This window comes from Hippoglossus hippoglossus, chromosome 6, assembly GCF_009819705.1.
Source record: "Hippoglossus hippoglossus isolate fHipHip1 chromosome 6, fHipHip1.pri, whole genome shotgun sequence".
Lineage (NCBI taxonomy): Eukaryota > Metazoa > Chordata > Actinopteri > Pleuronectiformes > Pleuronectidae > Hippoglossus > Hippoglossus hippoglossus.
Genome location: NC_047156.1, coordinates 455,186 through 467,925, shown reverse-complemented (window position 1 = coordinate 467,925; position 12,740 = coordinate 455,186). Strand labels below are relative to the sequence as shown.

General features: G+C 41.4%; 1 protein-coding gene across 2 annotated transcripts; it reads right to left on the bottom strand.

The window, feature by feature from the left end:
- Window positions 1-507: 507 nt before the first annotated feature.
- On the bottom strand, window positions 508-9,893 carry nox5 (NADPH oxidase, EF-hand calcium binding domain 5). Of its 2 annotated transcripts, XM_034587135.1 has the most exons (17): window positions 9,673-9,893; window positions 9,428-9,578; window positions 9,038-9,248; window positions 8,679-8,919; window positions 7,932-8,085; window positions 7,632-7,804; window positions 7,113-7,295; window positions 6,649-6,781; window positions 4,512-4,651; window positions 4,243-4,443; window positions 4,119-4,163; window positions 3,705-3,829; window positions 3,086-3,170; window positions 2,910-3,009; window positions 2,676-2,842; window positions 1,808-1,957; window positions 508-705 (listed from the first exon to the last, which is right to left on the bottom strand). In XM_034587135.1, the coding sequence occupies exons 1-16, from the start codon at window positions 9,820-9,822 to the stop codon at window positions 1,826-1,828; spliced, it is 2,391 nt and encodes a 796-aa protein (XP_034443026.1). In that variant the 5' UTR covers window positions 9,823-9,893; the 3' UTR covers window positions 508-705; window positions 1,808-1,825. The 2 variants fall into 2 exon arrangements, with proteins under 2 accessions (XP_034443026.1, XP_034443025.1); XM_034587134.1 differs by lacking the exon at window positions 508-705 and having other exon boundaries at window positions 1,583-1,957.
- Between the last annotated feature and the right edge of the window lie 2,847 nt (window positions 9,894-12,740).

Below are 12,740 nucleotides of genomic sequence, written 5' to 3'. Positions count from 1 at the left end.
CGGGTACAACCACAGGTTTGTATGATCGAATCAAACTAATCACCATAATAATTATAATGATAAACATATCCTAACAATGCTCTAAAGTACTTTGCACAAAACAAACAATGGAACATGAGCAGAGAAAATAAACAATACATTAGAAAGAAATATATCGTTGAACTAGAACATCACTCAGAAGAGTTCACGCCTCCACAGTCCCTTCAAATCAGAAATATACGTCTGTTTACATCATGAATAAACCTCTGAGAAATCAGTGAAAATAAGAAAACATCTCACAATATTAAAGAAAGAGATACAAATTAAATCTACTGACCCATAATACACTTCTCAGCAAATCAAACAAACACAGATGGAACACAGCCTCCGTTGGGGAGTAAGACTTGTCAGTGTAATACATTAGAAACCAAATAAAGAACCACATGACCACAAGCTTTAATAAAAAGAGGGATTTAAAAGAAGCTGGAGACTGAGTTTGTCTGAGATCGATGTGCAGTGAGTTGATGGGTCACCTGTAAGACCTGCAGTGACCAGCAGCATCCGTCCACTGGTCTCAGTGGTCGAGAGACGGAGCAGGTCAATAAGTCTGAAGGTGTTTGGATGCGAGGCCATTTAAAAGTGAGCAGTAAGATTCAAACAGAGCAGGAGCTGTGAGGAGACAGCTACAGAGCTGATGTAAGGAGGAGCTGCAGCATTTTGGATCAGTGGATGGAGCTCTGCTCTATAAGGTGAGAAGATATAAAAGCATGTACACATTTTTTTAAATCAGCAAATAAACAGGACTAAACAACGTTCTTCACTCAAAACTGAGGTTTGAGTGAAACATCACAAGATGAAGAACAGTCTGACGTTTGTCCACAGCAGCAGAGAACAGGACGACCTCAGTCATCGTCCCTGAACTTAAAGAAACTGTGGAGGACACATCCAGCGGAGATTCATTAGATAGTGTGTGTGTGTGTGTGTATATATATATATATATATATATATATATATATATATATATACTTTGAGTCACCTGCATGAGAGGGAGTTGACAAACAAACAAACATGAGTTGAAGGACTTGTTTGAATATCAATCTGCATTCTTGTTCTAACTGAAGTACAGAAAAACAACTTCAAGTACCAAAAGTAAAAGTACTCACAATGTGAATATGATATTATTAGATTATAATCATTGGTGTATTAATGTGTTCATCACGTTAATGTTGCTGGAACTGATTCAATCTGCCGATGTCTTTTATCCCATTCACTTTTATTTTGTGTCTCTTCCTCTCACACCGTTTTGACTTTCTTTTGAACCAGCCTTTGTGGTTTTTCTCTTGAGAGGGACAGAACCGACAGAAGGAAGAAGGGAATCCACTGAGCATCAGCAGCTTCTGGAGGCAGATGTTCTAAAGAGAACAGAGGACGGTTCCTCCGACACAACCACAGCAGAACGTCTTAAAGAAAACACAGCCCCCTCAGTTACTGTTCAGTCACATGATGTCAATAGATAAACTGTGTTTATGTAATGTTACACTTCTGCTCTTAGTGAGCTCATTAACTGTGAACTCTTCATTCTCTGCAGACGTTAACGTTCACACACTTTTCTTCTAAAGAACCTGAACGTGCTGCTGAGGTGAATGAGTCAACTACACAGATTCAGGATATAAACCACAGCAGTGTATATATCTGTCCAACACACACACACACACAGACACACACACACACAGACACACACAGACACACAGACACACACACACACACACACACACAGACACACACACACACACACACACACACACACACAGACACACACACACACACACTCACAGCAGCAGCCTCCTCAGAAGTTCTCCTTGTAGAAGTTGAAGCCGAAGTGTTCACACTGAGCCTTGATGAGTTTAGCCAGAGCCGGAGAGCCGCAGTAAAACACGTGGACCTTCCCCTTGTTCTCCTCGGACACTTTCTGAAACACCTGACACACAACGTGTTTCTCAGCAGGGGAAAATGAAACATTAACGTCGTCATGTGTGATGATTAGCAGATGATTTTCTCTTTTATTTCTCTAAAACTGTTTTCAGGGAAATAATAATGATAAGGGCCGACGCCTCCTGCTGCTCTACAGGCTCCGCCCCTCGCCTGGATGTTCCCACATGTTCCTGTTGGTGTGAACGAGTCGGACCCGACAACCTGCTGCTGCTGCTTCACAAACACCAACTACACAACATGTCAGGAACAACCTGCTGCTGCTGCTTCACAAACACCAACTACACAACATGTCAGGAACAACCTGCTGCTGCTGCTTCACAAACACTAACTACACAACATGTCAGGAACAACCTGCTGCTGCTGCTTCACAAACACTAACTACACAACATGTCAGGAACAACCTGCTGCTGCTGCTTCACAAACACTAACTACACAACATGTCAGGAACAACCTGCTGCTGCTGCTTCACAAACACCAACTACACAACATGTCAGGACCACATTTCCCAGAGTTCAACAGCAGCTCAACGTCTGAGATGATGCGATGAGTCACAGATATTTTACTGATTTAAAGATCAAATAACTGATGAATGAAAATAAATCCTGGGATGAATTGTAATGTATTGTGTTATTATTGATGGTGATATCAGACGTTAGGTGTGAGAAGTGTTGAATAATTCAGTATCTTGATGTGACTCCGCTCACCTTCCCCCACTCAGGTCTCCCAGGTTGGGTTCTGGTCCTCAGCCCAGTGATGGAGTCTCTCTTCTCCTTCTTGGCCAGGAGGTCCAGCGCCATCTGCAGGCCGATGGCCTTCATGTCATTCTTACTGAGCGCTGACGTCATGTACATGTGCATCTCCAGGAATCGTCCTGTAAGGACACAGGAATGATTCTCTCTCTGTCTCTTTCTCTGTGTTGTCTAATGTCTCTCGCTCACCTTCCGGCTCCTCGTCAGCCTGGTCCATCTCCAGTTTGGTCAGTAAACTAACAAACCATTCAAATGACTTCTGGTCTCTGTTGATCCAGATGAAGTCGACCTGCAGGATCCAAACAGACTCATCAGACTGATCCACATGTTACACAGCACATGACTCGTGTGCGTTGTTTTCTTACTTTGCGTAGCTTCATGTCGCTGTCTTTAATGTTTTCACACCACGAGTAGTTACAGTTGGGACAGTTCTGTTTCCTGCGTCTGTATCTGCATCAAACAAACATGCCACCAGGTTGTGATCAGGTGACGCATGAACATCATTCAACCGTTCATTTGCTTCTTCTTCAGATGTGTTTGTCTACTCCGACCCCTGACCCCTGACCCCTGACCTCTTTCTGAGGCTACATCCAAACTTTTTCAAACATAACGTATCAGTTTTAATCTCCACACCAACACACCTGAAAACACATATCACATGACTGCTCTCGTACACTGACCATGCGTGTGTCGGTGTAAACAGATTAAATAACATCTGGGGGTTATTCCATCAAAGTGGCTAAATGCTAATCCTGGTCTACTTTGATGATTCTGGTTTATTTCGATGAGAGAGAGCTGTTCCATGGCTGCTCACTCACCATGGTAACTTATACTGTAGAGCTAGCCTGCTCCGCACCAGGATTACGGTCGAGCTATGTTCATCTGTGTCTCAAAGAAAGTCAGACGGCTGGGAGATGTAGTTTCCTGTGTCAGTGAGTGAAGCTGGGGGAAGTGACCAGTGTGACAGGAGGAGGAGCCTCTCACCGATACATGATGCTCTGCAGGATGGAAGCGAAGGGTGTGATGCCGATGCCGGCGCCGATCAAGACAGCGTGCTCAGAGGCAAAGATCTGTCTGGTCGGAGTCCCATACGGTCCATCTACATAACACTGACACACAAAGTAGACACTCACACATCTGTATGTGAGTACAGATGTTCGACATCATCGTCATCATTACAGTTTTTTGTATAAATGTTTCATCCTCTCGGCCTGAAGGTCAGTGAGTCACGATGGCTCCGCCTCTCTTGTCGTGTGTCAGATGACTTACATTTGATTTGTAGCTGGTGGAGAAATCTGATTGGTGACAGATTTACAGTCTGATCACCTGCTGTCAACAGTGTCCTTCTCTGATCCTACCACTAGGTGTCAGCAGAGTGAACAGACGTTATTTCCGTACCTTGATGTTGCAGAACCGGTGATTTTCACCAAACTTGGCAGAAATCTGCAGATTGAGGAGAGAATCAGTTGAGTTCAGACTAAATGCAGAAGTGACGATTGTTAGAAAACTGATGAGCAGTTACTTCTCTGAGGGGAGGGGCCTCTCCTCTCTCTGCCGGCCCAAGCTCGTCAGGAAGAGACTCCGTCGGCCCCTGAGCTACAGAGAGCGACACCGGGGCCCCGGCGGCCCGGGAGCCATTCTGTCGGTACATGGTCAGCTCGATGGCTTCGTCCTCATTAGACGCCACAGCTTGGTTCCAGTCCGTGGAGCTGAACAAGTCGTCCTGCAGAGAGAGCAGATGTTTGAGCAGCGGCGACGGGGCCACAGCGACTCAGTCAGACGAGCTCAGACCTGGGCCCTCAGCTGCCTGCGGTTCCTCAGGCTCGTCGCCAGCCTCTTGGGACTGAGCGTCTCGCTCTCTGGTCGTCTGAAGTACTCGTACAGGCGGTTCGTCCACTGGCCCATCGAACGGATGTGCAGCCACAGAGCGTCTGAGGGCAAAGGTCACCAGCACTCATTTCTCCACCGGTGAGAAGGTGTCACATGATTGTGTTGTTGTGTTATTGTGTTGGTGTGTTATTGTGTTGTTGTGTTATTGTGTTGGTGTATTATTGTGTTGGTGTATTATTGTGTTGTTGTGTTATTGTGTTGTTGTGTTATTGTGTTGTTGTGTTATTGTGTTGGTGTATTATTGTGTTGGTGTATTATTGTGTTGTTGTGTTATTGTGTTGTTGTGTTGTTGTGTTATTGTGTTGTTGTGTTATTGTGTTGGTGTATTATTGTGTTGGTGTATTATTGTGTTGTTGTGTATTATTGTGTTGTTGTGTTATTGTGTTGTTGTGTTATTGTGTTGTTGTGTTATTGTGTTGGTGTATTATTGTGTTGTTGTATTATTATGTTGTTGTGTTATTGTGTTGGTGTATTATTGTGTTGTTGTGTTGTTGTATTATTGTGTTGTTGTGTTATTGTGTTGTTGTGTTATTGTGTTGGTGTATTATTGTGTTGTTGTATTATTATGTTGTTGTGTTATTGTGTTGGTGTATTATTGTGTTGTTGTATTATTGTGTTGTTGTATTATTGTGTTGTTGTATTATTATGTTGTTGTATTATTGTGTTGGTGTATTATTGTGTTGTTGTGTTGTTGTATTATTGTGTTGTTGTATTATTATGTTGTTGTATTATTGTGTTGGTGTATTATTGTGTTGTTGTATTATTGTGTTGTTGTATTATTGTGTTGTTGTGTTATTGTGTTGTTGTGTTATTGTGTTGGTGTATTATTGTGTTGTTGTGTTATTGTGTTGTTGTGTTATTGTGTTGTTGTGTTATTGTGTTGGTGTATTATTGTGTTGTTGTATTATTGTGTTGGTGTATTATTGTGTTGTTGTGTATTATTGTGTTGTTGTGTTATTGTGTTGTTGTGTTATTGTGTTGGTGTATTATTGTGTTGGTGTATTATTGTGTTGTTGTATTATTATGTTGGTGTATTATTGTGTTGTTGTGTTATTGTGTTGTTGTGTTATTGTGTTGTTGTATTATTGTGTTGGTGTATTATTGTGTTGTTGTATTATTATGTTGTTGTATTATTGTGTTGTTGTATTATTGTGTTGTTGTATTATTGTGTTGTTGTGTTATTGTGTTGGTGTATTATTGTGTTGGTGTATTATTGTGTTGTTGTGTTATTGTGTTGTTGTATTATTGTGTTGTTGTGTTATTGTGTTGGTGTATTATTATGTTGTTGTATTATTGTGTTGTTGTATTATTATGTTGTTGTATTATTGTGTTGGTGTATTATTGTGTTGTTGTATTATTGTGTTGTTGTGTTATTGTGTTGTTGTATTATTGTGTTGTTGTGTTATTGTGTTGGTGTATTATTATGTTGTTGTATTATTGTGTTGTTGTATTATTATGTTGTTGTATTATTGTGTTGGTGTATTATTGTGTTGTTGTATTATTATGTTGTTGTATTATTGTGTTGGTGTATTATTGTGTTGTTGTATTATTGTGTTGTTGTGTTATTGTGTTGTTGTATTATTGTGTTGTTGTATTATTATGTTGTTGTGTTATTGTGTTGGTGTATTATTGTGTTGTTGTATTATTATGTTGTTGTATTATTGTGTTGTTGTATTATTGTGTTGTTGTATTATTGTGTTGTTGTGTTATTGTGTTGTTGTATTATTGTGTTGTTGTATTATTATGTTGTTGTGTTATTGTGTTGGTGTATTATTGTGTTGTTGTATTATTATGTTGTTGTATTATTGTGTTGTTGTATTATTATGTTGTTGTGTTATTGTGTTGGTGTATTATTGTGTTGTTGTATTATTGTGTTGTTGTGTTGTTGTATTATTGTGTTGTTGTTTTATTGTGTTGTTGTACTATTGTGTTATTAGTGTGTCTGTGAAACATGATGTTAAGATAAACTTTGTTTCAGCTGCTGCTCAAAGTGTGAAGTCAGACTCCGCCCCCTGTGTGTGATTGGCTGAGGACCTACCCGACTGCTCTGGCGCGCTGCTGATGGTGAACGGGTGCCACTCGTACTTGGCGATGACGGGAATGTTGACGTAGACGTAATCTCCAGGTTTGAAATGAAAGAACTGAGGACGTTTGATGACCAGGTGAGTCACCTACACACACACACACACACACACACACACACACACACACACACACACACACACACACACACACACACACACACAGGTTGAAAAATCCAAGAAATCTTCTTTAAATATATGAATAATTGTAAAAGTTGCTGAAAGTGAAATAAGAAAGAAAAATAGAGAAAACATTTTATAAAATGGACGAACCTCGTCTGTACATCGTGTGATTTTAATGATAATACATTTTATAAAATGAATATTCATCAGTGGGAATTTAAAAAATGAAATGATAAATCTGAGCTGATCTGACCTCTGACCTCTGACCTGTGAATAATAAGTAGTTTGTGTTTGGCACCTTGGACGGCAGCAGGATGACCTCCACGATGTAGAGACCTCCCATACGAGAAACTGCGATTCCCACTATCTTCTCGAGCACGAAAACCAGACCCGGGACCACAAACCACTTCCAGAAGTTTGCACAGTGAACCATGAGCAGAGACCACACCCACACGTAGGACAGGTGAGACAAGTAGAACACCTGCGGCAAAACCACCTTTCAGCTCATGGTCATTTCTATTGTACATATCAGGACTCAGACGTATACAAGTATAAGTATATACAAGTAAACCTCACACAAGGTGAAGTGTGTGTTTCCTACACAACACAAAAGTGAAATCATCTCATGGAAGTAGGAGAAGAAAACAGAGACGAGGATGAAAGTGTGGAAGAAAATGAAATATATGTTTTTATAAAAGAAGACAAGAAAATCTCAACTGTAAAAGTTGAAAGTTATATTATAATGATATGTTGTCGTCCTGGTGATAAAGACGTGAGCTTTAAACTTCTGTGACCTTCAGAAACCTCGTGTTCTTACTTCAAAGTGTCCGCTGCGTCGTACGAAGGTGCTGGAGCAGAGAACCATGAGGCAGATCACCACCTGTAGAACCACACCGGTCACCGAGGCCGTCCCCTTCACCCACCCGACCCCCGGCCGGGTGGTGAGCAGGTACTCCCACAAACTGAAGCCACTGCTCTGGGACAGATGGACTGAGAGAGGAGCAGAAGCACGAGGTCTTAATTAACATTAACATGTTGTTAACATGTAGTTAAGCATGTAATTAAACATGACACATGTCATTAAACACATGTTAATGAAGGTGTGGTGTGCTGGTACCGAAGTTGAAGATGTGTGCGGTGGTGTGAACCAGCGTGTAGCAGAGGATGGAGTAACCCACGATCTGATGCAGTAAGATGTTCTGGTCCAGAGGAAGAACCCTCAGCAGCCACGTGGTCCTCAGCCACGTCAAGCAGCGCCGCAGCATCAGCACCTGCTCACTCAGCAAGAACCAAGAACCAGGAACCAAGAACCAAGAACCAAGAACCAGGAACCAAGAACCAAGAACCAGGAACCAGGAACCAAGAACCAAGAACCAAGAACCAAGAACCAGGAACCAAGAACCAAGAACCAAGAACCAGGAACCAAGAACCAAGAACCAGGAACCAGGAACCAAGAACCAAGAACCAGGAACCAAGAACCAAGAACCAGGAACCAAGAACCAAGAACCAGGAACCAGGAACCAGGAACCAGGAACCAAGAACCCATCAGTCCGTTGACGTCACAGATGATTTCATTAAACACAAAAGTGGAAAACGTTCTGATGATCAATAAACATTTTATTAAAATACTTAAAGAATTAATATTGACTGAAGATGAAATAAAATGAATAATGAAATAATCTGAATGAATCTGACTTGATGAAATCTGATTTAGACATTTGGATTCCTCCACAGTAAACAGTGGGTTGATATGCAACCAGCTTTCGACACTAACGTGTGAAGAGTTGAACTGAAAAAGTAACTAGTAACTGTAGAAGTAATGTAACGATAGTAATGGAGTACTGAAGCGCTGATGATGTCATACCATGACAAAGGTGCAGTTAAAGTTGAGACACTGTCCGCAGCCCTTGGCAACCATCAACCACGCCCCCCCCTGGCTGTGCTGCAGCATGGCGCCGACGAACAGCGTCAGACTGAGGCCGGCGTAGACGCAGAGAAAGAACAGCTTCCGACTGTTGTTCTGCCAGTACGCCCTCGTCAGGTAACGAGGGGTATGACGACGCTTCTTCTCTTCCACGTCAGGAGGTTTCAACCAGTTAGCAGCACTGAGGGGGAGGAGGGGAAATACTGCCCGTCAAATATATAAGTACATATACAGATCAATGACTGTATGTATAGACAGTAACTGTATATATATATATGTATGTGTGTGTGTTTTCTGACCTGATGGTGAGGTTCTCCATCACCTCTGGAAAAGTCTCCAGCTCAGCCTTCAGCTCCTCGAAGGTGATGGCGCCGCTGTTGTCTTTATCAGCTGACTCGAACAGCGCCAGCGTCAGGTCGTCCAGTTTCTCCTCCGGCAGAGAGATGGCGCTCTCGCGCAGACACGACTTTAGAACTGTTCTGAGCTCATCTGGGTCGATGGAGCCGCTGCCTGAGAACAGAAACAACCTGAAAGTTTAAAACCAATAAACAAGGCATGCTGGGTAGTGATAAAACATCAACAGGTTCATCGGATGGAGCGTGTGTGTGTGTATATACAGGTATGTGTGTATATGTGTGTGTGTGTGTGTATATTTATGTGTATTTATGTGTGTGTGTGTAGGAACTGACCGTCCACGTCGTAAACCTGAAACAGGAACTTGAGCTTGTCGGTCTCGCTGCCGTGGATCAGCAGGTCCAGAGCTTTGAGCAGCTCGTCCAGACTGATGGAGCTGCTGCCGTCCGAGTCGAACAGAGCGAAGAAACGCTCGGCGAAGAACGACTGCACACACGCACACACACACACGACATCAGATACCAGAGGTCAGAGGTCAAATATCAAGCCGAGGCCTCCGGAGGTCAGAGGTCAAACTCACTTCTTTGACCTTCAGAGCCGTTTTGAACTCATCCAGGTCGATTTCCTTGTTGTCTCCTGCGATGCTCTCGAACTGTCTGGTGACCCACTCCAGCCAGCGAGCGTCCTCGTCCAGACTCATGATGAGCAGCTCTGCTGGAGAACAACACATATTTACATGTTTCTTTATCTCAACGTAAACTGTTTGTGGTCAAGTTCCTCAAAGTGTCTATCATCCTGTCTCTTCTGGAACATTTAAAACAAAACAATCCATTCTCTGGTAGAATAATTAGGGATGCACGATATATATCGGTCCGATATAACACTGTGTTTGTTGTGTTAACAATGGAATATTAATTCATCCATATTTGCAATTTTACGCTCAGGTGTGCATAAACCATAAACAACAGGCTATGAACTTCTTTTTAAGAAACCGAAAACTATTATCGTTATCGGACATGCGAAGCATGAAATTATCGGTGATCGGTATCGGCCAGAAAAATTATTGTTATTATCGTGCATCCCTTAGAATAATTTAACTAATTATCGTTTTATTTGGTCAGAAGAACAAAGACGTTAAAAAATAAACCAAACAAATCACTTGAACAGAAGTGTCACATTAATAACTGCTGTTGTTTGAGTCACCTGATAAATCAGGTGCTAGATTTAAATCAGGTTTGAATCAGGTTTAAATCAGGTTTGAATCAGGTTTAAATCAGGTTTGAATCAGGTGAAGAATCAGGTTTAAATCAGGTTTGAATCAGGTTTAAATCAGGTTTGAATCAGGTTTAAATCAGGTGAAGAATCAGGTTTAAATCAGGTTTGAATCAGGTTTAAATCAGGTTTGAATCAGGTTTAAATCAGGTTTAAATCAGGTTTGAATCAGGTTTAAATCAGGTTTGAATCAGGTTTGAATCAGGTTTGAATCAGGTTTAAATCAGGTGAAGAATCAGGTTTAAATCAGGTTTGAATCAGGTTTAAATCAGGTTTGAATCAGGTTTAAATCAGGTGAAGAATCAGGTTTAAATCAGGTTTGAATCAGGTTTGAATCAGGTTTAAATCAGGTGAAGAATCAGGTTTAAATCAGGTTTGAATCAGGTTGAAATCAGGTGTGAATCAGGTTTGAATCAGGTTTAAATCAGGTGACAGGTGCATCACCACTGATCCACATGTATAATCAGATTCAAAGAACTGAAAAACACATTTTAAACAACAACAGCTGTTTTGGTTTTTACTTGAGATATTGACACGTGTGATTTCCATTTAAATAAACTCTCTTTTATATCATTGTATCTCGTCTCATCTCTGATGGACGTCGAGCCTCGGCTCAGCTCAAATGGCCGACCTTCATGAACAGCTGGAATCCTGTGGGCGTCGTGTTCCTACAGAGCGACGACCACTAATAGACTGCAGCATCATGACGGTGTTACCATGGACACGTCAGGCACAGAAAAAGAAAAAGGGAAACACAACAAACCAGAGTTCACATTTTATAATTAAACTAGAATCAGCGTCCTGTGGTTGTTCTCCATCAATCAGAGCAGGCTCAGTCTCTTTAGATGCTCCTGACATGTCACATTCACACGAGCGCACTGTGACCTTTGACCTTTGACCACTGAATTCTAATCATTTCATCTTTGAGTCAAAGCGAACATTTCTACCAAATTTGAAGAAATTCCCTCAAGGTGTTCCCGAGATATCGCGTTCACAAGAATGTGATTGACGGACAACCTGAACACTTCATGTCTCTGGCCTCTAGGTGCCGCTGGTGCAGAGACATGAAGATTCAGCTGATCCCGATTCACACACAAACATGTTCTCTAAACAATTTATTTACTGTAGTAACAGGTTTTCTCATTAGAATAATTCAGATTGTCAATTAATGTTGATTTGATCATTAATATTAAATAGAATATATTAATATATTACTGAAGGTTTAGTTTTTACAACAGATTCAGATCCATTAATATTGAGATTTATTCTAATTAATTCTAACGTTTGAGTCTCAGCTTGTTTCAAAATGAAAAGAAACAAGTGAACCTGTGAAATAAGAACGTGAAGAACCATCAGATGTTTTAAAGATGACAGAAACATGAATAAAAAGCAGAAGAAGATGTTTTACCTGCTGCAGTGACAGACCAGAGGAGAGTTTGAGTTCAGCTGCTCCTGCTCAGCTCCGTCAGCTGGACCTGACATCCTGCCCCCAGCATGACGTCACAGCCACACGTGACGGAACCAACTGAACACCAGGGGGCAGCAAACTCAACACCTTCCTTTTCCATTTGATTTATTTACCTGTTTATTAATACAGAGAAAACTGCTTATATCCATCAACATGTTTATATGGATCAAAAACCAAATACAAATACTGTTGAAATGATTTTGTTATAGTGATCAAGTAATCTGTAAAAACGTTGTGTGCGTGCACAATGTTACCGGTTCTGGGACGGTCACACAGAAGCTACACAACTTGTTAGTGGTTTCCACTAAACATCTTAACCTAGTTCACACTTTTATACTTTTATTAATTTACTCTGTTAGTAACTTATTACTGTGGTGAAGTTAGTTTGATGTCGATCAAAGGGTTTTCATTAAGGGACCATCAATGCACTGTATAATACAGGGGCGGGGCCGGGGGGGCAGCTGAAATCTGAGGTCCTGTCAGTCGTCTTTTTATCTACAAACAGTCAAAAACTCTAAACGGCCTCGGTGTGTAAATCCAGGTCCACAACATAGAAATGTACCAAAAAGAAAAACCTTGTTAGTGAACAGGAGCCAACTTCTCTTTAAGGTTCCAAACAGGAAACGCTTCACGTATCAGATCTGTGTCGTCAGGACGACGTCTTTCAGGTTTCTTCACATTCGGTTTAAAGATGAACTGATGAGATCGGAGGTCAAAACGTAGAACATGTGTTCTCCTCTTCCTTCTTTCAGTGTGAGAGCAGGACACCTTCAGCCGCTTTCACTCTAAACCTCAAACAGCCTCTGCTGGTGTTTACACATCGAGCTCCTCACGCTGCCTGTTAGCTAATGATCAGCTAATGGTTAAAGGTCAAAGGTGAACTTCACTGTGACATCATAACATTTTTC